Raw genomic sequence first — 25034 nt, 5'->3', positions numbered from 1 at the left:
GGAGAGAACTGGTGCTTTGATTACAATGACAACAAGATTCCCTTGGAGCTCTCTAATGTAATTGAAGTAGCTCTTTCGTAACTGCCAGAATGCAAGACGCTGTGACTACTGATTAGAGATAAGTGATAAAAATAATAATTCCCAGACTGGGTGGATGACTTAAAGCTGTAAGTTGAAAATTACTGATATGAAAGTACATCACACCTCTGGCATTTGTAAATATTCACTGGAAGGGGGCGGAGGTGTGCCGATAGCTCCATCTGTATGTGTAAAGCATGGATCTTCAACGGGTAAGGTTCATTACTGACAATTCCTGACCTAGGATTAAAAGAAGAGTCGTGTAAGGTCGCTGAGCATCACAGTGCTCAGGGAGATGGCCAAACCCGTAGACAGCTATATAAAGGTGAAGGGACCCCTGACCATTAGGTCCAGTCGTGACTGACTCTGGGGTTGCGGCGCTCATCTCGCTTTATTGGCCGAGGGAGCCAGCGTACAGCTTCCAGGTCATGTGGCCAGCATGACTAAGCCGCTTCTGGCAAACCAGAGCAGTGCACGGCAACACCGTTTACCTTCCCGCCGGAGCGGTACCTATTTATCTACTTGTGATGTGCTTTCGAACTGCTAGGTTGGCAGGAGCAGGGACTGAGCAACGGGAGCTCACCCCGTCGCGGGGATTCGAACCGCCGACCTTCTGATCCGCAAGTCCTAGGCTCTGTGGTTTAACGCACAGTGCCTCCCGTGTCCCAGATAGCTATATAATCCTGCCAATTGTTCAGGAAATAGTTGTTGCATGTTAGGCGCAGGTGTCTGGTAGGGTGTTTGGTCTGATGGACATTTGGTGGCATGGGCTCCTATCCCCTTTTGCATTTGGGAACTTTGAAAACAAACCCCTCTGCATTTCCATCTCTCTTGCATGTTACTTGCCCTTCTTTCCTGTGGGGCAGGGTCTGCGTAGGTATAGCATAGCATAGCATAGGCAGGGACTCTGAACTTAATCTTGAGGGACTTGGTGCAAGATGCAAGTGTTGTTGAGCCAATTGGGAGCAGTGACCATAGTGCTTTTAAACAAAATGTACATGTAAACAGCCATTTGCCAAGAAACCCCAACATGGTCAGATTTGACTTCAAAAGAGGAAACTTATCAAAAATTAGGGGATTAGTTAAAAAGGAAATTGAAAAGTAAAGTCAGGAGGGTCAAATCATTCCAAAATATGTGAGAGCTGTTTAAAGAACAATATTAGAAGTTCAAGTGGAGTTTATAAATGCAGATCAGGAAAGGTACCACAAGAGTCAAGAGCTGTGATGACCAAACTTGGCCCTCCAGCTGTTTTGAGACTACAACTCCCATCATCCCTAGCTAACAGGACCAAGTGGTCAGGGATGATGGGAATTGTGGTCCCAAAACAGCTGGAAGAAGAAGAAGAAGAAGAAGAAGAAGAAGAAGAAGAAGAAGAAGAAGAAGAAGAGTTTGGATTTGATATCCCGCTTTATCACTACCCTAAGGAGTCTCAAAGCGGCTAACATTCTCCTTTCCCTTCCTCCCCCACAACAAACACTCTGTGAGGTGAGTGGGGCTGAGAGACTTCGGAGAAGTGTGACTGGCCCAAGGTCACCCAGCAGCTGCATGTGGAGGAGCGGAGATGCGAACCCCATTCCCCAGATTACGAGACTACCGCTCTTAACCACTACACCACACTGGCTCTGGAGGGCCAAGTTTGGCCATCACTGGTCAAGAGCATGCCAGCGTGGTTAGCTAGCAGAGTCAAAGAAACAGAGACAAGAAGTCTTCCTTTGAAAAATTAAAAAGACAAAAAAGAACAGGAATTTTGGCAAAAGATGTGCAAGCAGACAGAAAGGCATGCTTAAATAAAATATTGAGGAATACATTGCTAAAAGCATTAAGATCATCAACAAGAAACTCTCTAAAAAATAAGTAGCAGGGAGGCAGTTGGGCCCTGGATGACGAGAGAGTCAAAGGTATGCTAAAGGAGGATAAGGAGACTGCAAAGAATCTAAACAAATTCTTTACATCTGTCTTCACAATGGATGATATAGGGCAGATCTCAGTGTCTGAACTAACTCTTGCAGGAAGGGAGTTTGAGAAACCTAGGAAGATAGTAGTGAGGAGAGATGAATTTCTAGGCCTAACAGACAAAATAAAAACTGACAAATCACCAGGTTCATATGATATCCACCTGAGAGTTCTCATATAACTCAAATGTGAAATTGCTAAAAATATGTGACTTGTCCCTAAGCTCAATTTCCATGCCCAAGGACTAGAAAATAACCAAAGCAACACCTATTCTTAAAAGGGGATTTGGTGGGGGGGTTGCTTAATGAGTAACCTGGGGGGGGGGGATGTATTGTTAAAGATAAAAGCAACCAAGTAGAAAAACAATGACAAACTTATACAGCATCTTAAAAAGCAGAGACATCACCTTGCCAACAAAGGTCCGTATAGTAAAAGCTATGGTTTTCCCAGTAGTGATGTATGGAAGTGAGAGCTGGACCATAAAGAAGGCTGATCGCCGCAGAATTGATGCTTTTGAATTATGGTGCTGGAGGAGACTCTTGAGAGTCCCATGGACTGCAAGAAGATCAACCCTATCCATTCTGAAGTAAATCAGCCCTGAGTGCTCACTGGAAGGACAGATCCTGAAGCTGAGGCTCCAATACTTGGGCCACCTCATGAGAAGAGAAGACTCCCTGGAAAAGAGCCTGATGTTGGGAAAGATGGAGGGCACAAGGAGAAGGGGACGACAGAGGACGAGATGGCTGGACAGTGTTCTCAAAGCTACCAGCATGAGTTTGACCAAACTGCGGGAGGCAGTGGAAGACAGGAGTGCCTGGCGTGCTCTGGTCCATGGGGTCACGAAGAGTCGGACACGACTAAACAACAACAAAAATATATGAGAACAAGCCTTGCTGAAGCAAAGTCAGCATGGTTTCTGCAAGGGCCAGTCCTTTCTCATGAACCTTTAAGAGTTCCTTGAGACTGTTAATCAACATACAGAGGTGATAGGTTTGACATTGTGTACTCGAATGCCTTAAGCACCATTTGAACCCAATGGAATTCAAACAACCCACCTATTCTCAGGATTGCAGATGCAAACATTTACACACCAGGTGACAGATCCAAAGTCTTGCAGTAGCATTGGGAGCGATTACCTAGGAGTATTCATCTACACTTATCTGCCTATCTGTCTGTCACATTTGTAGCCCAACCTTCTGTCAAGGTGAGCCTGCCATTTGTCAAATCTGCAAAGCTGCTGGATGTGAGTTGGGATTGGTCTGATTTATGGCTTGGATGCATGTGTGAGCAATCACTTGGCTGCTTCGATGCTGATTGTCAAACGCTGCATGGCTCTATTAAGTCCCCATATATTGCGTGAACTCCCTTAATCAGATCCTGTTTACATAGCACAAACTTGGCTAATTTTTGCCTTAAGAATGACTGTGTAAGGAGATTAGAGTTGGCGTACAATGACTTGCCCCACAATGGGTTTCATGGCTGAGTGGGAAGGGAACTGACCCTGAATTTCCCACATCTGAACTTTGAACTATTTATCTTAAATTACAGAGGCTGAAGGCACTCTCAGTTTGTCTGTGCAAAAGACGACTCTGCCAATAAAAGTTCCTCGAGGCCATGGTGGAGACAGCAAACTCCCTTGTTGATCCACACACACACAGCAGCTATGATTACTTTTAGATCTAAAACCTCATATGACAAGGAAGATTTGCCTTCATTTTAGAATTCTGTTTCTTTCAGCCCCGTAGAGATTTATTTTTTAAAGGAATCAACCAAACTGGGAAAGGGAAGAAAAAGCTTTCAAAATATTAAAATACACATTCCAGATCTTGGACGTCATTTATCGAACAAATGCATTCTGTTGTTTGGGGAGACTGCGCTTGTTGTTTCTTGCTTCCATCTGCTGGCAGAAAATGAAAAAGCAAGAGGACCTAGAAATAAAATAAAAATAAAGCTCCTGTGCTTTAGAGTAAGGGACAGGGTCTTCCCATTTTCCGAAGGCTGTTTCCAGACACGGTATATATTCAAACCATGCCTGCAAATGGACATTTTGCAGGCAGAGTTTTGAATGCATATGAAGACTGTGTGTGGACTTGAGAGGCGCACTCTCACAGTGCCCATCAACTAAGCAGCGCTGAGAATAAGCCCTTTGGAAAGATGACGAAAGATGAAGAGGTAAAATCAGTTATGATTAAATGGGCACAAGATGTAGGTCACAACATTATGATGGAAGATTGGGAAAAATGATGGAAAACCGACTTAAAATTTACAGATTGTTCCCTATTGAAGGAGAATTACATGAAGATGATGTACAGATGGTACACAACACCAGTGCAGTTACGGAAAATGTAAAAAAACTAGTTCAAATATATGTTGGAAGTGTAAGGAGAAGGAGGGGACATTATATCATATGTGGTGGGATTGTAAGGTAATTTAAAAAAATTGGGAAATGATACACAACGAATTGAAGAAAATGTTCCATTTAACATATTTGTTTAAAAACCTGAAGCATTTTTATTAGGGATTGTAGGGAAAGATCTGCCAAAAAAGCTGAAAAACATCTTCATGCACGCGACAATGGCCGCGAGAGTTTTAATAGCACAAGGATGGAAGACTGAAGAAACCCCAACTAAAGAATCACGGCAAGAAAAATTGATGGACTATGCAGAACTGGCGAAACTGACATACAAACTACGGGACAAGGATAACTGTGACTTTAAAGATGAATGGGAACCTTTCAAAGTATTTGAAGAGGCAACAAAGCGAACTGGACTCCTTGGCTGGTTTTGAATAAACATTCACAAACTTTTTATTGATAATAATCAGCTAAATAGTTTGAGGATCTATACAACTGTGTAACATGCAGAAAACAGCATTTTTAGAGAAATCAAAGACTGGAACTGAGGGAAGTCGGGGGGTGGGGGAGGGTAGGTTCTGTGGGGGGAGGGAGGGAGGAAAAATTGGGGGGGAAATAAGGATGATATGTTTCTGGATAATATGTTTTGTTTTAATTTTGAATAAAAAGTTATTTTAAAAAAAGAGAGAGAGAATAAGCCGTTTTGAAGACACCACCTGATGTCATAATGACGACAAATGACAAGTGATTGTTGGCTCATGGGTGGCTGACTGAGGTAAAGATCTGGCCCACCAACCAGCTCTAGCTCCCCATCCCTAGGAAGAGGGGACCTGAGGGACTTCCATAGGGAGAGTCTCAGCAGAAGGACCCAGCTTCCAGCTTGGGTGGAAGAGCTCTGATCCATGGGCTCTTCCTTGCCCTCCTTGTGCTCATCCATCCTCACGGAAGACCTTGACATCTCTTGGTTCGTGAGGCGTGAGGCCTATAGGGCATGGGAGCCACCCAGCTCAACACAAACACAAATCCACACTTCATTTTGCATCATGCTTTCAAGCCACAGGTTCCACCTCTTCGAAGTTCCTTGTCCAAGAGGGATTTTTGTCCCAGCGCTTTATCTGGGGAAACCCGCATTTTACCACTCAGTTGGAGCAGATCCGCAGAAAACCCGACTGCCATTTGCTCTAATTCAACAATAAAGCATGGGCTTCCCCGAGGGAAGTGCCAAAACAAAACACCTACAATAGGACACTTAGCATTAAAGTTTGGACGTGTGCCTAGAAACGCGGGTGAAAAGGAAGTCTGGGTGACCCCTATGTCAGATGTTGACAGTGGGCTTGATCATGTTGCATCATTCCCAGGGATCATTCTGAGGTGGGAAAATAGTGTCCCTATGGTAATCAGTAGGGACGCAGGTGGCGTTGTGGGTTAAACCACAGAGCCTAGGACTTGCCGATCAGAAGGTCAGCAGTTCGAATCCCCGCGACGGGGTGAGCTCCCGTTGCTCAGTCCCTGCTCCTGCCAACCTAGCAGTTCGAAAGCACGTCAAAGTGCAAGTAGATAATTGGTACCGCTCTGGCGGGAAGGTAAACAGTGTTTCCGTGAGCTGCTCTGGTTCGCCAGAAGTGGCTTAGTCATGCTGGCCACATGACCCAGAAGCTGTACGCCGGCTCCCTCGGCCAGTAAAGCGAGATGAGTGCCACAACCCCAGAGTCTGCCATGACTGGACCTAATGGTCAGGGGTCCCTTTACCTTTACCTATGGTAATCAGTTGAATTCTGAAGAAGAAGAAGAGGAGGAGGAGGAGGAGGAGGAGGAGGAGGAGGAGGAGGAGGAGGAGGAGGAAGAAGAAGAAGAAGAAGAAGAAGAAGAAGAAGAAGAAGAAGAAGAAGAAGAAGAAGAAGAAGAAGAAGAATTACCAGTAAATTCTGCCTTCACACATCTCCTACACCAAAGAAACTGGTGACATTTTTGCTGCCTGTGAATGGGATAGTGAAATAGATAGATAGATAGATAGATAGATAGATAGATAGATAGATAGATTCTTTATTGTCATTACACAAGTGCAACATTGCACAAGTGCAACGGAATTGGATGCCATCCCTTAAAAACAACAAAAGCAACACAACAACAACAACCAAACAAACCACATTCCAGCCACACCCACACCCACACCCATCAAACTCCCAGGTCACACTATCGAGTTACTGCATTTAAGAAGGCCACAGCTCTTGGATAGAAACTATTTTTCAGTCTATTTGTCCTTGACTTGATGTTTCTGTATCTCCTGCCAGAAGGCAGTAGTACAAACAGACTGTGTCCCGGGTGAGATGCATCCTGCAGGATATTGTTTGCTTTCCTAAGACAACGGGAACCGTACAGTTCTTCCAAAGATGGGAGGGGATGACCAATAATCCTTTGGGCTGTGGTTATGACCTTCTGGAGCACCTTCCTCTTCCTAGCTGTACAGCTGGAGAACCAGGCACAAATACAGTATGTGAGAATGCTCTCTATGGAGCCTCGGTAGAAGGACACCAGCAGTCTCTCACTCAGATTGTTCTTCTTTAAAAGTCTGAGGAAATAAATTCTCTGCTGGGCCTTCTTCACCAGAGCAGTGGTATTTGCGCTCCAAGTCATGCCCTGATCGATAGTCACTCCCAAAAACCTGAATTCCGCCACCCTCTCCACCCGTTCCCCGTTGATATACAAGGGCTGAATGTCCGCCTTTTTTTCCCTGTAATCCACCACCAATTCCTTGGTCTTAGTCGTATTAAGAGCCAGATTGTTCTCTCCACACCAAGCACAAAGCCGCTCCACCTCGTCCCGATAGGCGGACTCATCCCCTCCTGAAATGAGCCCCACCACCGTAGTGTCATCAGCAAACTTGATGATTTTGTTGCTGGAATAAATGGCTGTACAATCATACGTATAGAGAGTATAGAGCAGGGGACTCAACACACAACCCTGTGGTGAGCCGGTGTTAAGGCTAAGGGCTGTGGACATATGTGACCCTACTCTAACCCTCTGAGAACGTTCTGACAAAAAGTCCAAAACCCAGAGACAGGTGGAGTTGGAGAGTCCAATCGCCTCTAGCTTGGACACCAGTCTATGGGGGAGGATAGTGTTAAAAGCAGAGCTAAAATCCACAAACAGCAGCCTCACATAACTCCCCGGCTGCTCCAGATGGAACAGAGCAGCATGGAGAGTGGTAGTGATAGCGTCTTCCGTGGATCTATTTGCCCTGTATGCAAACTGGTAGTTGTCAAAAGTTGATGGAAGACAGGAAATAATGTGACGGCGCACCAGTTTCTCAAAACACTTCATGATGATTGGAGTCAGTGCAACTGGTCTGTAGTCGTTCAGACTACTGATTGTGGATTTTTTAGGCAGAGGAACAATAGTTGACGACTTCAGGCAGGGTGGGACAATAGACTGGTGTAAGGACTTGTTGAAGATCTTAGTAAAGACCCTCGCCAGCTGATCCGCACAGCCCTTCAACACCTTTCCCGTGATGCCATCAGGTCCAGCAGCCTTCCTCGGATTCACCATCCTCAATACCTGTCTCACCTCATGCTCCTCTACAGTGAATGAGGGGCCCCTATGGGCTGGTGGCTGTAATACCGGCGTCTCAGGTGGCTCCTTCTCAAAGCGAGCAAAGAAGAAGTTAAGCTCCTCCGCCAGCAAAGGGTCACCGTCGACAGCACCAAGGTTAGGTTTGTAGTTGGTAATATGCTGAATCCCCTGCCACATCTGTCTTGTGTTGTTACTCCTTAAATTATCCTCAATCCTCTGCCTATAGACCAGTTTTGCCCGTCGAATACCCCTCTTCAAGTTTGCTCTTGCCACACTGTAAAGCTGCACCTCGCCCGACCTAAAAGCCCTGTTCCTTTCCCGCAACAGGCACTGGACCTCTCTATTCATCCAGGGTTTCTGATTGGGGTAAAACCGGATGGATTTATTTACTGTGACAGTGTCTGTGCAATGATTGATATAGCACAGAACTGCCGCCGTGTGCTCCTCCAGGTCTGAACGATCGAAAATGTCCCAATTGGTTCTCTCAAAACAGTCCTGCAGCTGATGGATAGCACCTTCAGGCCAGATTTTAACAGTCCTTGATATTGTGGGAGCCCGTTTCCTGAGTGGGATATATGCTGGTACCAGGAACAGAGACAAATGGGGAAGGACCACTTTAGTTTTGCTCAAGTTGCTATGATTATAGTTTCCAATTTCCAAAAACTTTCTACCTTCAGTGACCTCTTCCTTATTCATTCATTCATTCATTCATTCATTCATTCATTCATTCATTCATTCATTTGTCTGCCAAGAAGTTCTCCCACATTCCACATGGGAGAGAAACAGCACCCAAGTGGTTCACATGAGACACTGACCAGGTCTATGAAGCCTCATCATACCCCAGAACCAGATTACATCCTGTTTTTTGTTTGTGTGTTTTTTTTTGTTTTTAGCATGGGTGACCCTTGCTTCTAGAATATGCAATGGTTCTGGAAAAAAAAAATACCAAGAAAATAAAATTAAAAATGAATGTGCTGCCACATCGCTTCAAAATGGAAAAAAAAACAGTGCTTAGAGGCAAGGCAGTCGCCTGTGGGGATGCAGGTTTCAGTGTGATGCAAGTTTGAAACTAAGTGACCCCCAAACCCCTCAACGCATTTCATTTTGGCTAGAGCTGTCCTGTCATCCCTAATCCTTTCCTATCCTTGAACTCGGGATGTATCTAGAGTCTAACGGCCTCATTCTAACATATCTAGAAAAAGATCAGGCTGCTGGCCTTTAGGTGCACAAGTGAAACTGAGAGAGGATTTACATGTCTTGCTTTTCAGCATGGTGAAACAAACACAGCAGTGGATTAATGCGAGGATTTAAGCTCACCCAGCATGAGATGTGGGGTGGGGTGGGGTGGGGGGTAGCATTGTATTAAAAGAGTTTACAACTTCCTCCTTGGAAGCAGCAAAATAAGACAGCCCAACCAAATGAACAGGCACAAGGCAAAACTCTTGCTAAAGCATTAGCAGGAGGTACAAATGAATCGGAAAGACAGGAGAATAGATGGGGTGGGGGTGTTTCTGTGGTTCCCAGATGTTCCTGAACTACAGTGCCTCTCATCCCTGACAATTTCACAGAATGGGCAAATAATATCTCAGAGGATCTCATAAGGTCACATGCACACCATACCTTTAAAGCACATTTAATACATATACAAAGCACATGGCTCCCCCCTAAAGAATCATGGGTACTGTAGTTTGTTAACGGCGCTGGGAATTGTAGCTCTGTTAGGAATAATGTGCAATTCACAGGATTCTTTGGGGAAAGCCATGCACATTTAAGTGTGACTTAAATTCAAGCTGTGGATCTGACTTCAGTTTCTTGACTCGCACGTTGTTCGTTTAGTAGCATGGAGACACCATTTTCACTACAGTCATACCTCAAAATGGCGTCACGCGCATGCGCGGAATCGGCGAAATGCGACCCGCACAGTCGCGTGTTACGTTCTACTCAACTCTGGTCTGCCAGAGCCTGTCTTTGCATACATGAGAAGTCCCTAACCCACTGAGGGTTTGAGACCCATTGGCTACCCTCACCTGGTTTAGCTAGCCAGTCGAAGTTGTTCCTGGGCTGTGGCCACTGTCACATGCTGACAGCTTCTAGGAGCCACAGGTGGGAGCCAAGTGCAGGGTGGGGACTAATAATAATAATAATAATAATAATAATAATAATTTATTATTTATACCCCACCCATCTGGCTGGGTCCCCCCAGCCACTCTGGGCTGCTTCCAACAAAACACTAAAATACAATAACCTATTAAACATTAAAAGCTTCCCTAAACAGGGTTGCCTTTAGATGTCTTCTAAAAGTTTGGTAGTTATTTTTCTCTTTGACATCTGGTGGGAGGGAACTGTCAGAAGGTCTTCGGAGCTGGACCTCAGTGTCCGGGTAGAACGATGGAGGTGGAGACGCTCCTTCAGGTATACTGGACCGAGGCCATTTAGGGCTTTAAAGGTCAGCACCAACACTTTGAATTGTGCTTGGAAACGTACTGGGAGCCAGTGTAGGCCTTTCAAGACTGGTGTTATATGGTCTCGGCGGCCGCTCCCAGTCACCAGTCTAGCTGCCACATCCTGGATTAATTGTAGTTTCCGGGTTACCTTCAAAGGTAGCCCCACATAGAGCGCATTGCAGTAGTCCAAGCGAGAGATAACCAGAGCATGCACCACTTTGGCGAGACAGTCTACAGGCAGGTAGACTGCGTACCAGATGGAGCTGATAAACAGCTGCCCTGGACACAGAATTGACCTGCGCCTCCATGGACAGCTGTGAGTCCAAAATGACTCCCAGGCTGCGCACCTGGTCTTTCAGGGGCACAGTTACCCCATTCAGGACCAGGGAGTCCCCCACACCCACCCGCCCCCTGTCCCCCAAAAACAGTACTTCTGTCTTGTCAGGATTCAACCTCAATCTGTTAGCCGCCATCCATCCTCCAACCACCTCCAGACACAAAGGTGGACCAACTACCTCAGAAGCATCTGAAGGCAGCCCTGTTTAGGGAAGCTTTTAATGTTTGATGTATCACAGTATTTTAATATTCTTTTGGAAGCCGCCCAGAGTGGCTGGGGAAACCCAGCCAGATGGGCGGGGTATAAATAATAAATTATTCTTATTCTTATTCTTATTCTTATTATTAGCAGCAGCACAATGTGTCCCTCCACCAGAAGTGCTACTACTCCTCTCCTAACACCACAAACACTCCAAATTTTATATATAAATCCCCAGAACTGCCTGCAGAACTACCGGTACTTCACACAATGTGCAGTGGACATGCTTTAAATGTATGGATCTCCCCAACCAATCAAAGGAGGAAGGAAAACTGGCAGGTTTTGCCAGTGTGACGCTGTGTTGATTTCAGTGTGGGGACTGTGCTCAGTTCCTTTTTGGGTGAGCAAAAGTGTAACACTGTATCTGCCACGTGTCTCAGGAAACGAACTTAAAACCAGTGAATTTGGAAACGTCTCTGTCAATGATTCACTTGGTCTTACGGCGTTTTATAGCCCAGGTCAGGTTAACACAGAGCAGCAGTTGATCTTGTGTAAATGTGCCAACCACCACGTAAAACGGGACGGTAGCTTGAGAGTATCAAGTGGTGACTAATTGAGAACAGTAGGGGTGAAAGCAGAGAATCCAATCTTAAATCATGCATTTATATTGCTCTTGCTAGGCAGACTCTTTGTTCTCAGTAGCCTTTGGAGCGTAATGTTCTCCATACTGTGAACACAGCACGTAAGTGTACACTTGAATGTGAAATAACTATTTTGCAAGGCAGCTGTCAAGGAATTCTATTGATAACGTTGCTCTGGAACGCAGGAGATGCCGGCTAATTAAACCATGATTGATACTCACTGCCTGGGCAGATTTATACATTCATCAAACCGGCAAAGCCTTCATGTGATGGGAGTAGTGGACACGTTGCCCTGAATTAGGCATGAATTCGGCATTATACAGCATCTTAAAAAGCAGAGACATCACCTTGCCAACAAAGGTCTGTATAGTTAAAGCTATGGTTTTCCCAGTAGTGATGTATGGAAGTGAGAGCTGGACCATAAAGAAGGCTGATCGCCAAAGAATTGATGCTTTTGAATTATGGTGCTGGAGGAGACTCTTGAGAGTCCCATGGACTGCAAGAAGATCAAACCTCTCCATTCTGAAGGAAATCAGCCCTGAGTGCTCACTGGAAGGACAGATCCTGAAGCTGATGTTCCAATACTTTGGCCACCTCATGAGAAGAGAAGACTCCCTGGAAAAGACCCTAATGTTGGGAAAGATGGAGGGCACAAAGAGAAGGGGATGACAGAGGACGAGATGGTTGGACAGTGTTCTTGAAGCTACCAGCATGAGTTTGACCAAACTGCGGGAGGCAGTGGAAGACAGAAGTGCCTAGCGTGGTCTGGTACATGGGGTCACGAAGAGTCGGACACGACTAAACGACTAAACAACAACAACAAAGGTCCCATGGGATCACCCTGTTGTGTCCAATTCACAAGCTTCTACCTCTATGTATTAGTGGGGATGGGGAACACCTGCATCTATCTCCACCATATAACAACTCTCACCTGTCCACTCACCTGTGCACCTACAACACAGGTTGGCAGCCTGTGTCCCGAACCTCATTTTATGTAGCATCTGACAACTTATGAACCTGCCCCATTCCTTCCATCTCATCAGAGTGCCTTCCTTCCTATCTGTGGTTTTTCTTGGCTTTTTAAAAGTTTTCCCCTTCTTTCATCGTTTCAGAACAATTGGAATATACGGTGTTTTATTAGACATTCCAAAAAACAACAACACACATTTCCCTTTTGCTTTTTTCCTGGCTATATGGCTAGGGAGAAAAAAAAAATCCCCTACCCAGATGTCTGGGTAGGTTTATGCCATGTCTGTATAAAGCACAATGAAGTCAGAAATGAATTACTTTCACTCACTTTCCAGAACTGTATTATTCTGCTGTATTAAAAAATATACAAAAAATCAGCAACCCAGGTCATGTCTCTCAGACCCACAAGATTTTGTGGTCTTTTAAAAAGCTTGTTATTCAGACATTTAGATCATTTCCATCTATAGAACTCATCAAGGTCTCTCTTAAAAGCAACAACGAATATGAGCAACTCTCACCACAGCAGTGACTATCCACCACTGGTAAACATTTCGCTTACCAAAAAGAAAAAATGTCCTTTGTTTCTTTTGTAGTGATGTGCTCTCTCGTCCTAATGTCCGAATGTGCATCTTCTCCAATTTTGTTTTACTATAACGTACTTCGCTGGAGTAAGTACAGCTACCCCTGCTAGCAAACGTACTTGCCCTTCGCACACACCCCCCCCGGTTATTATGTGGGGAAGATGGGACGCGGACCCTTACGTCTGCAGAGGAAGGCGACACATTCTCATTTCACGCCAGTTTGATTAATGAGACTCGGCTAATTGTGTGAAAAATTCCAGACCTTTACAATGCAAGTTTGGGTTATTGTTTAGCCAATCACGGCTAGCATGTGAAAATAAGAAGATGTTTAGTTTTCGAGCACTGGAGCCAGAGAAAGGGCAGTTTGGAGCAAGTCACAGAACAACACCCACTTCTTTGAAGAGATGTGACTATGCTCTGCTAAACCTGCAAACCTCTGGCTGAAAGCATTCTCTCCCCCCCACCCCCTCCATCACAATTCTTGCTACTCCTGGTTTTCAAACAGATCTTGCTCCCTCCTCAATCTCTGCAAGTGCAAGTAAGAGGCACACCAGCTAACATGCAGATGGATGGATTTCACATTTCAGGCTTTTAAATATTTCACTTTTAGATATATATATTTCCAAAAGAATGATCCTGCTGAGAGTTAGAGAATTGGTGTTGATCATTTCCCAACCCCAGCCCTCTCTGGCACCTGGGTATAGTGCTCTGAAAGATATCCCACGAGAAAACATTAAACAAAAAAAGAGGAGGGGGGAAAGAAAGGAAAACCAGGAGGTGGGGGGGGGGAGCCTTCTTTTCAAAGCGCACTTCTCAATCTGCCCACATCAAAATAAGAGACAACTGGCCCTTTGAAGTTCAGGACACAGAAGTCTCACCCAGTCTGCATGGGAATAAAAGAAACTTGCTTTATAAATCACATGTGCGGCTGTGCATGCGTGCGCTCTCTCTCTCTCTCGCTCACATTCTCTCTCACACACGCTTTTTGCCTTGCCCACATCCAAATCAGAGACAGAAAGGCAGAGGGGACCCTCCAGCCCATTTCTAGAAAAATTGAACAATACAGTGGTGCCTCGGTTTACGAACTTAATCTGTTCCGGAAGTACATTCTCAAACAGAAGCCGTTCTTAAACTGAGGCTCGCTTTCTCTAATGAGGCTCCCGCTGCTGGTGTCCTTCCACCGTTCGGATTCCATTCTTAGACCGAGATAAAGTTCTCAAACCAGGACACTATTTCCGATTTTGTGGAGTTTGTAAACTGAATCGTTCTTAAACTGGACTGTTCTTAAACTGAGGGTACCACTGTATAGGGACGTGGGTGGCGCTGTGGGTTAAACCACAGAGCCTCGGACTTGCCGATCAGAAGGTCGGCGGTTCGAATCCCCGCGACGGTGTGAGTTCCCATTGCTCGGTCCCTGCTCCTGCCAACCTAGCATTTCGAAAGCATGTCAAAGTGCAAGTAGATAAATAGGTACCGCTCCGGCGGGAAGGTAAATGCCATTTCCGTGCGCTGCTCTGGTTTCACCAGAAGCGGCTTAGTCATGCTGGCCACATGACCCGGAAGCTGTACGCCGGCTCCCTCGGCCAATAAAGCGAGATGAGCGCCGCAACCCCAGAGTCGGCCACGACTGGACCTAATGGTCAGGGGTCCCTTTACCTTTACCACTGTATAGCCACAATCTGTTTTATAGCACCAAAGCCAAAATATAATACCAGCCAGTGTATTTCAAATTTGACAAGCCAACATGATTAGCATACACAAGGATCTCTTTAGGCTGATAAGAGATCATGTCACTATTCAGTCTGTGGCCTCCACCTGTCGCCACCTCTTGCAGACTCTGAGGAAGAACTTTGTTGTACATGTACAGTGTCTAGCACAATGGCTGCATGGCTGACGAAAGGGGCAAACGGCATGTCTCCATCCTGCTGGTGCCCCCCCCCACCCACAGATTTCCCTAGCCTGTGCTGTCCCACACTGCCACCATGTGGCAATGCACCCGAAGACCTGCCATACCGAGTGAAAAAAAGAAAGACGGAAGGAACAGTAGAGGTGAGCTTTGGAAGGCTGCTTATGTAGGGTATTTTTATTGAATTAAAAAATCAATAAAAATACATAGCAAACTGAGGTTCTGCCCCCCCCCCCAAGAATCCTGGCTACGCCCATGCCCAGAGCACATTTTAAACACCTTTCAATCACCTGGGAAATGGCTGTTTCCCCCTCTCAGAGCTACAATTCCTTTTTCTTTTTTTGGAAAAGTTTTTATTGTTAAAACAATTCAGCATTAATACACACATATTGCAAATATACAAACATACATTTCATACAATCCTTAAAAATGTTCAAACATACCTACACTCAATCCCACAGATAATTCCTTTTCCCATCACCATCCACCACCCCTCACCCCACCTTTGGGTTAAACTTCCAATCTACTCAATTGCAATTTCTTTCCACTTCTATTGCTTTCTCTCACACACCTTTAACCTAATTTCATGCTTCTTTTTCTATTACACATTGTTATCCATCTTATTTAGTATTTCAGTATTTAAAACGGAACTTGTTTATTCTAATAGGAGTTCTCATTTTTCAGTATGGCTTTGCAAGTATCCTTTAAACACCTTCCAGTCCCTGTCTATCTTCTCTTTTGAGATCCATCCAGTTTCTCCCATTGTTTTGGATATATTGTAGAACTGCAATAATTTGGCAAGCCACTCTATTTTTGTCGGTATAATACCACTTTTCCAAGCACCCTCATCCACAGGATTTTTGGGGGGGAAATGGAGCCCTGAGTGGGAATTCCTGCAGGAAGGTAACAGAGTGGATTGAGAGGCAGAAGAAAGCCCAAGAAGGAGACTTCCATCAAACAGCAAAGGGACTTTGAGGGAAAGGATGTTTAAAGAAGGAAGGGCAGAAGACGCCTGGGGAGCCCGGAAACGTAGGAGAGGAGGAAGGGGGAACTGGGCCAGACAGGAGTCCAAGGTGGGGGACAGAAGTAGAAAGCTTAGAAAGGGGAAGCAGAAAAAAAGAGAGTAAAATATATGATTAAGTGGAGGGACAGAGGAAACCAGGAGCATAAGAGAGAAAGGAAATAATGTAGGATATGCTGGAAGCCGCCCACAGTGGCTGGGGCAGCCCAGTCAGATGTGTGGGGTACTTATCATCATCATCATCATTACAGAAAAGAGAGGGCAACCAGGGAACCAGGCAGAGGGCCTTCTTGGTAGTGGCACCCACCCTGTGGAATGCCCTCCCATCAGATGTCAAAGAGATTAACAACTACTTGACATTTAGAAGACATCTTCAGGTAAGTTTTTAATGTGTGACATTTTAATGTATTTTTAATCTTTGTTGGAAGCTGCCCAGAGTAGCTGGGGAAACACAGCCAGATGGGCGGGGTACAAACAATAAATTATTATTATTATATTATTATAACCAGAGAGAATAGCCAGAAGGGAGAAAGCCTATAACTTCCATAGTGTTATTCATCAGTCATAGTATTATCAATCTTTCTCTGGTTCTTGCTTAACACTGAACTGTTTTATGGATGAGCCAAAAGCTCTTAAAAGTGTTGCTACCTTCAGGATTGTGGGACGTGGGTGGTGCTGTGGGTTAAACCACAGAGCCTAGGACTTGCTGATCAGAAGGTCGGCAGTTCGAATCCCTGTGACGGGGTGAACTCCCGTTGCTCGGTCCCTGCTCCTGCCAACCTAGCAGTTCGAAAGCACGTCAAAGTGCAAGTAGATAAATAGGTACTGCTCTGGCGGGAAGGTAAATGGCGTTTCCATGAGCTGCTCTGGTTTGCCAGAAGCGGCTTGGTCATGCTGGCCACATGACCCGGAAGCTGTACGCCAGCTCCCTCGGCCAATAAAGCGAGATGAGCGCCACAACCCCAGAGTTGGTCACGACTGGACCTAATGGTCAGGGGTCCCTTTACCTTTACCTTCAGGATGCAACCATGGATTTTGCTCACATGAAAAGCAGCTTCAAATAGCATTTGTGGCATATTTGCCATCTGAAGAGAGATCATACCTGGCTTATAAAGGGGGAGCTTGGAAACCCCTGGCCATGTTCCTTCGGTTGGGACTCCCAGTACCTGCATAAAGCAAGAGACAAACCAATAACAAAAGAACAACTCAGCACACACCCAATGTCTTTTCCAAATACGTGTATGCAGACTAGATTCTACTCTTGGATTTGCTCCTGGAAAAGGGTGCCCAGCAAGATTTTCTTACGAGGATGTAGCCGGGAATACAAATGTGCTTTCGCGACTTCAAAGACAGGTGCCATTTCAAATATATCAGCAGCAGTCAGGATCATGGTACAGTCTTTTTTTTACACCCAAGGTGCTCCCCTAGAGACCAGGATTGCATTGATGAGTGACTCCTGATGGTAGTAGCTCCCCCCAAATGATAGGCATTCCGAAGCCGTACACTGGCTGCGATGGAGATCCCTGCTGCTTTGAGATGAAAAGGAATAGATAGCAAACGAATCTTGTGACAGGTGTTCAAAAAAACCCATCCGGGGCACAATTCAAAGACATTCTGGGCCTCAAGTACGCTGTATCTTGATGAGGTAGTCTGAGTCCACCTTCGGATTCTGCCCGCAAGCAAACAAATCTGTGCCAATGAAAATGTGATACGTCCTCCCCACCAAAGCAAGCTTTTTGTTACTGGCTGGGTGAGCGAAGCTTCCAATTTGCCTTTGCAATTGGAGCAGCTACATAGCTCTGTTTTAAAAGCATCAGAAAATGCTAATAATGAAATGAATATTCATCCTATTACACTTTCTCTTTTCGACTGCTATCTTTTGAAATTTCAAGTTCACAAAAAAAAACCCAACAACCTCAAATGTATAGATTTTCCCCTTTCCCTTTGTGGCAAATTTGTGGTTCCAGATTTGAACATATTCACAAGCAAAGCTCAAACTCATTCAAAACTTGTGATTCGGACCAATACTTTGAAGAGTTTGCTTAGAAAATGTTAAGGATTTTTAAAATTAATATTTATCCGACCAGTTTCTTTTGAGCATTTACTCCAAGCATAGGCAAACTCGGCCCTCCAGATGTTTTGGGACTACAACTCCCATCATCCCTGACCACTGGTCCTGTGAGCTAGGGATGATGGGAGCTGTAGTCCCAAAACATTTGGAGGGCTGAGTTTGCCTATGCCTGCGGTACGCCATACCACTGAGTACCATCACAAAAAAGCACTATTCCTATTCCCAACATAGGGCTGCAGCTTTGGATAATCTTTCCCAAAACAACCCCAAAACACACACACACACAAGAATGCTGTTTTACACGACACAAAGAAATACAAGAATTTAACAAGAGGGAGTAGAAAGTGCAGCAACTCCATTTTTGTGTGCCTCCTTCAACCTGCTATCCGTTTAATTGGCTTTAAATTTTTGATGAGACAAGAGAGGCATCAAAGGGAAGTCACTTTGATTTATCTTAGTGTTTGTGGGGAAATTGCCAAATATAGACCAGCCTATTGGATACAACCCCAAACTTAACACACTGGGAGTGAGTGAGACTTTCAGTCAAATTGCCTTTTTTCTGTTGCATCCATCATTGGGACTAGATAGATAGATAGACGGATGGAAGCTGACCCCTTTGAGATGCTAATGATCTTTGTTCCAGTTTCCCAGATGTATCATTATACTTACCACCCAGATCTTCTCCAACTGTTCAAAGGTGTTGCAAACCCCTGGAAACAGAGGTTGACCCTGAAGCATCTCAGCAAATATGCAGCCTGCACCCCTGGAGAAAAGGCATACATTCTCTTCACTCAGTCAGTCTCACACTGCGGATATTAAATACACAGATAAATAGGCCTAAGTCCAGATCTAGGTGGAAGAAAACCACATGCACTACATCCTCAGTTACATTTTCTATTCAAAGTAAGAAGTGTTTCCCCAAAACATCAAACCCTCTGGCCTGATTTGGACAATCAATGGATCTCCCAATTAAAGACAGTTGCTAAATAGGATTGCTCAATAGGGTTTGAGCAGTGGGGGTGCCTAGCTCTTCACTGCTCCCAACACACGCACCACGTTGTGCTCCTAATCACTTCTCCAAAGCTGCTATATTGGTCATTGGGGCGGGCAGGAGGGAGACAGGTACAATGCAACTACAGTGGTACCTCGGGTTACATATGCTTCAGGTTACATGTGCTTCAGGTTACAGACTCTGCTAACCCAGAAATAGTACCTTGGGTTAAGAGCTTTGTTTCAGGATGAGAACAGAAATCGTGCGGCGGCAGCAGCAGGAGGCCCCATTAGCTAAAGTGGTGCTTCAGGTTAAGAACAGTTTCAGGTTAAGAACGGACCTCCGGAACGAATTAAGTACTTAACCCAAGGTACCACTGTACCTGTCTTTTTCGCTCCATAAGACGCACCTAGTTTTTAGAGGGGGAAAGAGGAAAAGCCCCGTTTTTGGAGGGGTCAGCTCACAGTTGTGCAGCTTCTTTTGCAAAGGGGAAACGCCCCATTTTTTTTGAGGATCAGTTCAAAGTTGTTGAGCTTACTTTGCAAAGGGGGAAAATCCTGTTTTTATGGGGTTCAACTCACAGTTCTGCAGCTTCTTTAGGAAAGGAAAGGGAGCCCATTCTACAGTTTCCATCAGCAATGTCTAGGCAACACGATGACCATGTACATACTCAATAGAAAATCTTTATAGAATTCCTTCAAACCATAACAAGTACAAAATGAAATCTTTAGTCTCAAAGTCTATGAAAATCTTCAAATGAAGCGAGGTACGAGACTTTGTACGATGAAAGACAAGCTGTGAAGCTTTGTGTATTCAGCAAATATGATGTCCAACACTGAACAGTGATTCCGGATATTGTCTACTGTTTCGTAGAATTCTTCGTCAGCGTGGTGGGAGGATATAGAATTGCTTCATAAACCCATACCCATCTTATTTCGAATGAATGTATGTAAACGAAAATATCAAATGCTGTGGAACAGTGCTCATGTAATAATGTAGCCTACAGTTTCCAGACAAATAATCTAATCAGCCAGTCACATGTCACTGGGGGGAAAAACAGCCTCCATCTGCAGAACTTTCAACAATGGAGGCATGGACAAGGGGGTGGGGCCGGAAAGGGAGCCAGCGATCGACCACACATTCGCCCCATAAGACGCACAGACATTTTCCCTTACTTTTTAGGAGGAAAAAAGTGTGTCTTATGGAGCCAAAAATACGGTATATGAGCAGCTTCCTGGAATAGGGAGGGGGGTGGTGTCAGTCCAGAAAATGGCACCTCCTTCACGCATCCCAGTTTCTGGGATGGCACTGGCCAAGGCTGCGGTACAGGTTTCTCCCATATGCTCCCGGCCGTATCACGTTTCAGTGGTAACCTGGGCAGGAGCTATTCTGCAATGGTTCCCACTCAGTCAGCATAAGGCAAGAATGGACCTGCCATCAGAGGTCAAGGAGATAAATAGCTATACAACTTTTAGAAGACACCTGAAGGCAGCCCTGTATTGGGAGTTTTTAATGTTTGATGTTTTATTATGTTTTCATATGTGTTCAAAGCTGCCCAGAGTGGCTGGGGCAACCCACTCAGATGGGCGGGGTATAAATAAAATAAAATAAAATAAAATAAAATAAAATAAAATAAAATAAAATAAAATAATAAAATAATAAAATAAAATAAAATAAAATAAAATAAAATAAAATAAAATACAGATAATAATTACAGGGCTTTTTTTCAGCCAGAACTTGCTGAAACTCAGTTTCTGGCTCCTCTCAGGTGGACAAGGTGAACAAGGTGTTAATGGTGAGTTCCGCACCTCTTTTCCTAGAAAAAATAGCACTGACAGGTCTTAAATAACTAAAATGGACAGGAACTAATCATGAGCAGAAGTGATCATCTGCACTGTTTCAAGTATGTTACATTTGTCTCTCTCTTTGCCTCACAAGGAGAAAAGCAGCAGCAATGTCAAAAATAATTCAGAAATAAAATGCTAACGTGGATGTGTGATTGCCTTGAAGTGGACGTAATGTCTAGCCCTCCTGCCGTCATTGCTAAAGGGACTTTGTATATTAGTTGAAGAGAGATAAAAACTCCTCAGCATACTGTCAGGTGTGCATTTACCATGCTTCTCACCACGAACACAAAGGCATGGTAAAATATCTCACTTCTGCTTCTATGTTCTTCTGGACCTGTCTCAGTAAGAAAGAGGGAAGAATCTCCATATCTACTCTGATAGGGGCTCAAGTCCAATTCAAGTCTAGAAATTGGTGGTATCAGTTTGCTTGGGGGTAGGGATCTAGGTTCCACAAACCTCACTTCAGTGTCAGCCTTGAAAGTCGAGGAAAGTTCTTTCTTTTATTATGCTTACAAATTTACTTTTTATGTAAAGGTAAAGGTAAAGGGACCCCTGACCATTAGGTCCAGTTGTGACCGACTCTGGGGTTGTGGCGCTCATCTCGCTTTATTGGCCAGCTTCCGGGTCATGTGGCCAGCATGACTAAGCCACTTCTGGTGAACCAGAGCAACGCACAGAAACGCCGTTTACCTTACCGCCGGAGTGGTACCTATTTATCTACTTGCACTTTTACGTGCTTTTGAACTGCTAGGTTGGCAGGAGCAGGGACCGAGCAACGGGAGCTCACCCCATCGCGGGGATCCAAACCGCCGACCTTCTGACTGGCAAGTCCTAGGCTCTGTGGTTTAACCCACAGTGCCACCCGCATCCCTAATTTTTATGTAGTTCAAGTGATTTTTAATGATGGTCTCAAAAGTGCTCTTATTGCACCCTGCCAACGTTCTGTATGTGCTTGAAAGGGGAAGATTGCTACGCTCAACATGATTTACAGCATCTCCACAGCTGGCTCTCACCAGATATCCACATCAGCAGAATAATCAGTGGCTCCCAGCAGCACATCAGGAGGTCGGTACCCCAATGTCACCACTTCAGCAGAGTACGTTTGACTGGGAAGGGACTTGGCACGAGCAAGACCTGCCAAGAAACAAGTCATTTAAAACCATGCAGCTCGGTCGTATGGAGGTTCCAACAGCTAACTCATCTACTGTGGATTTTGGAAATAAAATGGTTTGTCTGTTCGATCACTAGGCGTTCAGCCACCTCTTGAGATATCATCGCCAATGGGTTCCCAAAATGGGGGCGGCAGCCTTCATCAACGTTTGGATACAAGGCGCCATTTTGAATTAAAATGGCGAACCAAAACATGACTTTGGTGTGACTTCACCCAATTGTTAGTGTGACGGGTCCAAGCTTACAACTTACAACATCTATTTTAAAATCACTGGGGGTTTTTTTTTGGGGGGGGGGGTTCTACAAATTCCTGGGCAGAAGTTGGCACTTCCCACTAGTGTCAATATAAAGTGAGCAGCCAACCCCAACTCCTCAATTCAGCTTAAGTCAAAGCACTTGGATTTAAGATAATTTCCCCCAGTAGCTTCATGGGCATTAAAGTAGATTATTTCCGAGTGCTGCCACTTAATTGGTTCATTACCGGGAGTTTAAGTGCCCAATGTTATGGTTCAGTTTGAACATTCTGGATGTCTCTGAGCCATTTTAATAGACAAGGACATTACATGAAGGGGCCTTAAAGTGTACATAATTGCCACAGCAGTACAAAGAGCCCAAGGGCCTCTGTACATGGAGCAGCAGACTCATTTAACTCTTATTAGTTAGGGAGCTAAATTTATTACATTTATTTTTTGCTACTTTCCTACAAGTGTAGATTTTACATTAATGCCCTCTCCAGAAATGGACTCGTCCCTGTGCAAAGATGGAAACCCAAGATACAAGGCCAGCTATGAAAAGCAGGCATGCGTTCCCTATGAAGCTGGAGAGAATTCTCATTTGAAGTCAATTGGTTTCATCCAGGGGTATTTTCTAAATTCTTTGTTTATTTTATGTTATACGTAGGAGAGGGATGATGACAAAAGACATTGTACAGCAATGTGCTCCTCCAAAAGATCAGTGAAAGCAAAAAAAACCTGTGAAAGATGGGAAAGCTGGCCTTTGCCAGAAGGTCAGGCTATTGTCCAGCAGTCTGACTATGATGGCTTACCAAAATCAGCTAGCTTAAGCTCTCCCAGGCAACTGAGGAGGAGGTTCTGAGGTTTCAGGTCCCGGTGAAGGATGCGGTGTTCGTGGATGAAAGCCAAGGCTCGCAGAAGCTGGAACATAAAGAGCTGGCAGACAGAAACAGGACATAATTGGTTCATGACTGATCAGTTTTACTGCGGCATTTCAAGCAAAAGAATAAACCTTTGATAGAAAAGTAAGCAAATACAGTGGTACCTCGGGTTACATATGCTTTGGGTTACATACACTTCAGGTTACAGACTCTGCTAACCCAGAAATATTACCTCGGGTTAAGAACTTTGCTTCAGGATGAGAACAGAAATCGTGCTCCTGTGGTGCAGCGGCAGCAGGAGGCCCCATTAGCTAAAGTGGTGCTTCGGGTTAAGAACAGTTTCAGGTTAAGAACGGACCTCCAGAACGAATTAAGTACTTAACCTGAGGTACCACTGTACATAAAACCCTTGAAAGCTACTTATAATCAACAGCACAGGCTGAAGCAATAGACTATTATGGGGAACTTTGCTTCAGAGCAAATCAAATTATTTATGTTTGGTACCAATGGACATACCTGTCTACAGCTTTAAAAAAAACATTTCAAGGTCTCACTTATTGCAAGACCTCTGCAAGATAGGTACAGCTGCAAGAGAGAGACTTGCTAAATGAGCTTTGTAGTTGTATTTATGTATGAATGGAACTGATTTCGAAGAAGAAGAAGAAGAAGAAGAAGAAGAAGAAGAAGAAGAAGAAGAAGAAGAAACCAAACCTCTTTTTATTGCAACTGATAATTTTTGAGCACCCATGCATGGGCTTAGAAGCAGGACAGAAACTGTAAAATAAATATATAGCCAACTAACCAACCAACCAACCAACCAACCAACCAACCAACCAACCAGAGATTTGAACCAAGGCTGGATCTACACAGATATTAAAAAATGCAATGAAAATATATATAGCTCACAATGCAATTTACCATTGACTTTGGATTGCTGGTCTACAGCGCCATCTGGTGTCACATTTTTAATGTTATAATTGACCTGTGTAGCTGAGTCCTAGGTCTCCTCAGTTCAGTGAAACAATCTATCCAATAACCAGAGCTGCTCTTGGTATATGATCTATAATCCCATGTCTACTCACCTGGGAGCGCCTCCTATTGAACCCAATGGGACTTACTTCTGAGTAGACATGCATAGGATTGAACTGTTGCACACTTAAGAACAGCACATTTTTCTTCAAGAACTTACCTTAACATTATAAAGACGAAGCCCACCAGGATGCTGGGACATGTACTGTGCCAAGTCTGTGTGCTAAATAAATAGACAGGAAATGGAATTGAGGGCGGTGAACCCAATTTTCTTAGATACTTTCTGCAAAATCCATGCAACCACATGCTTTGTGTTTTGCACTAGCCTCCCGCCAGCCCCTTGTTGATGAAACTAGTAGGACATTGTATGGGGAGATGGAAACTCTCGTCCTGGAGCTTTGTGTGTGCCTTGGGGACACACAGATACCGTATTTTTCGCTCCATAAGACACACTTTTTTCCTCCTAAAAAAGTAAGAGCAAATGTGAGTGTGTCTAATGGACCGAATGGCACTGCTCAGAGAGGGAGAGCTGCGCAGCGCCCCTTCAGCGAAGCACCTCTCCTCTGCCTTAGCTGCGGCAGCCTCTTCCAGGCAGGGGGAGCCTTCATCCTGCTGCCCTGAAGTGGCTTCACACGGCTGTCCCAGAAGCCAGAACAGCCAGAGGCTACCCTGGAAGCCAGATCCCTCTTGCTGCTCTGGCTTCTGGGATTCAGAATATTTTTTTTCTTGTTTTCCTCCTCCAAAAACTAGGTGCGCCTTA

At 44.7% G+C, this 25034-nt stretch overlaps 1 protein-coding gene across 5 annotated transcripts; it reads right to left on the bottom strand.

Annotated features, from left to right (window-relative positions):
* Nucleotides 1–3809: 3809 nt before the first annotated feature.
* LOC310837191 (cyclin-dependent kinase 15-like) lies at nucleotides 3810–24758 on the bottom strand. 5 transcript variants are annotated; one of them, XM_083757344.1, is made up of 6 exons: nucleotides 24435–24743; nucleotides 23177–23300; nucleotides 21975–22095; nucleotides 18793–18886; nucleotides 17155–17218; nucleotides 3850–3960 (listed from the first exon to the last, which is right to left on the bottom strand). In XM_083757344.1, exons 1-6 carry the CDS (start codon nucleotides 24474–24476, stop codon nucleotides 3866–3868), a joined length of 540 nt encoding a protein of 179 aa, XP_083613470.1. In that variant the 5' UTR covers nucleotides 24477–24743; the 3' UTR covers nucleotides 3850–3865. The 5 variants fall into 5 exon arrangements, with proteins under 5 accessions (XP_083613474.1, XP_083613470.1, XP_083613472.1 ...); XM_083757346.1 differs by lacking the exon at nucleotides 3850–3960 and adding an exon at nucleotides 6037–6140 and having other exon boundaries at nucleotides 24435–24740; XM_083757347.1 differs by lacking the exon at nucleotides 3850–3960 and adding an exon at nucleotides 6122–6160 and having other exon boundaries at nucleotides 24435–24739.
* Nucleotides 24759–25034: the final 276 nt, after the last annotated feature.

Source organism: Podarcis gaigeae (assembly GCF_964106915.1).
Source record: "Podarcis gaigeae genome assembly, contig: HAP1_SCAFFOLD_224, whole genome shotgun sequence".
NCBI classification, from domain to species: domain Eukaryota; kingdom Metazoa; phylum Chordata; class Lepidosauria; order Squamata; family Lacertidae; genus Podarcis; species Podarcis gaigeae.
The sequence above is the reverse complement of the archived record's forward strand: the minus strand, read 5'-3'. Positions and strand labels throughout refer to the sequence as shown.

What these genes read in the sequence shown, in the direction of transcription:
- LOC310837191 (XM_083757344.1), bottom strand. Translation starts at nt 24,476, where the DNA reads ATGTCCCAGCATCCTGGTGGGCTTCGTCTTTATAATGTTAAG. An exon ending in TTCGTCTTTATAATGTTAAG is followed by an intron (nt 23,301 to 24,434) that starts GTAAGTTCTTGA and finishes TCTGTCTGCCAG; the next exon opens with CTCTTTATGTTCCAGCTTCT. An exon ending in TCTGCTGATGTGGATATCTG is followed by an intron (nt 18,887 to 21,974) that starts GTGAGAGCCAGC and finishes CCTTTTCTCCAG; the next exon opens with GGGTGCAGGCTGCATATTTG.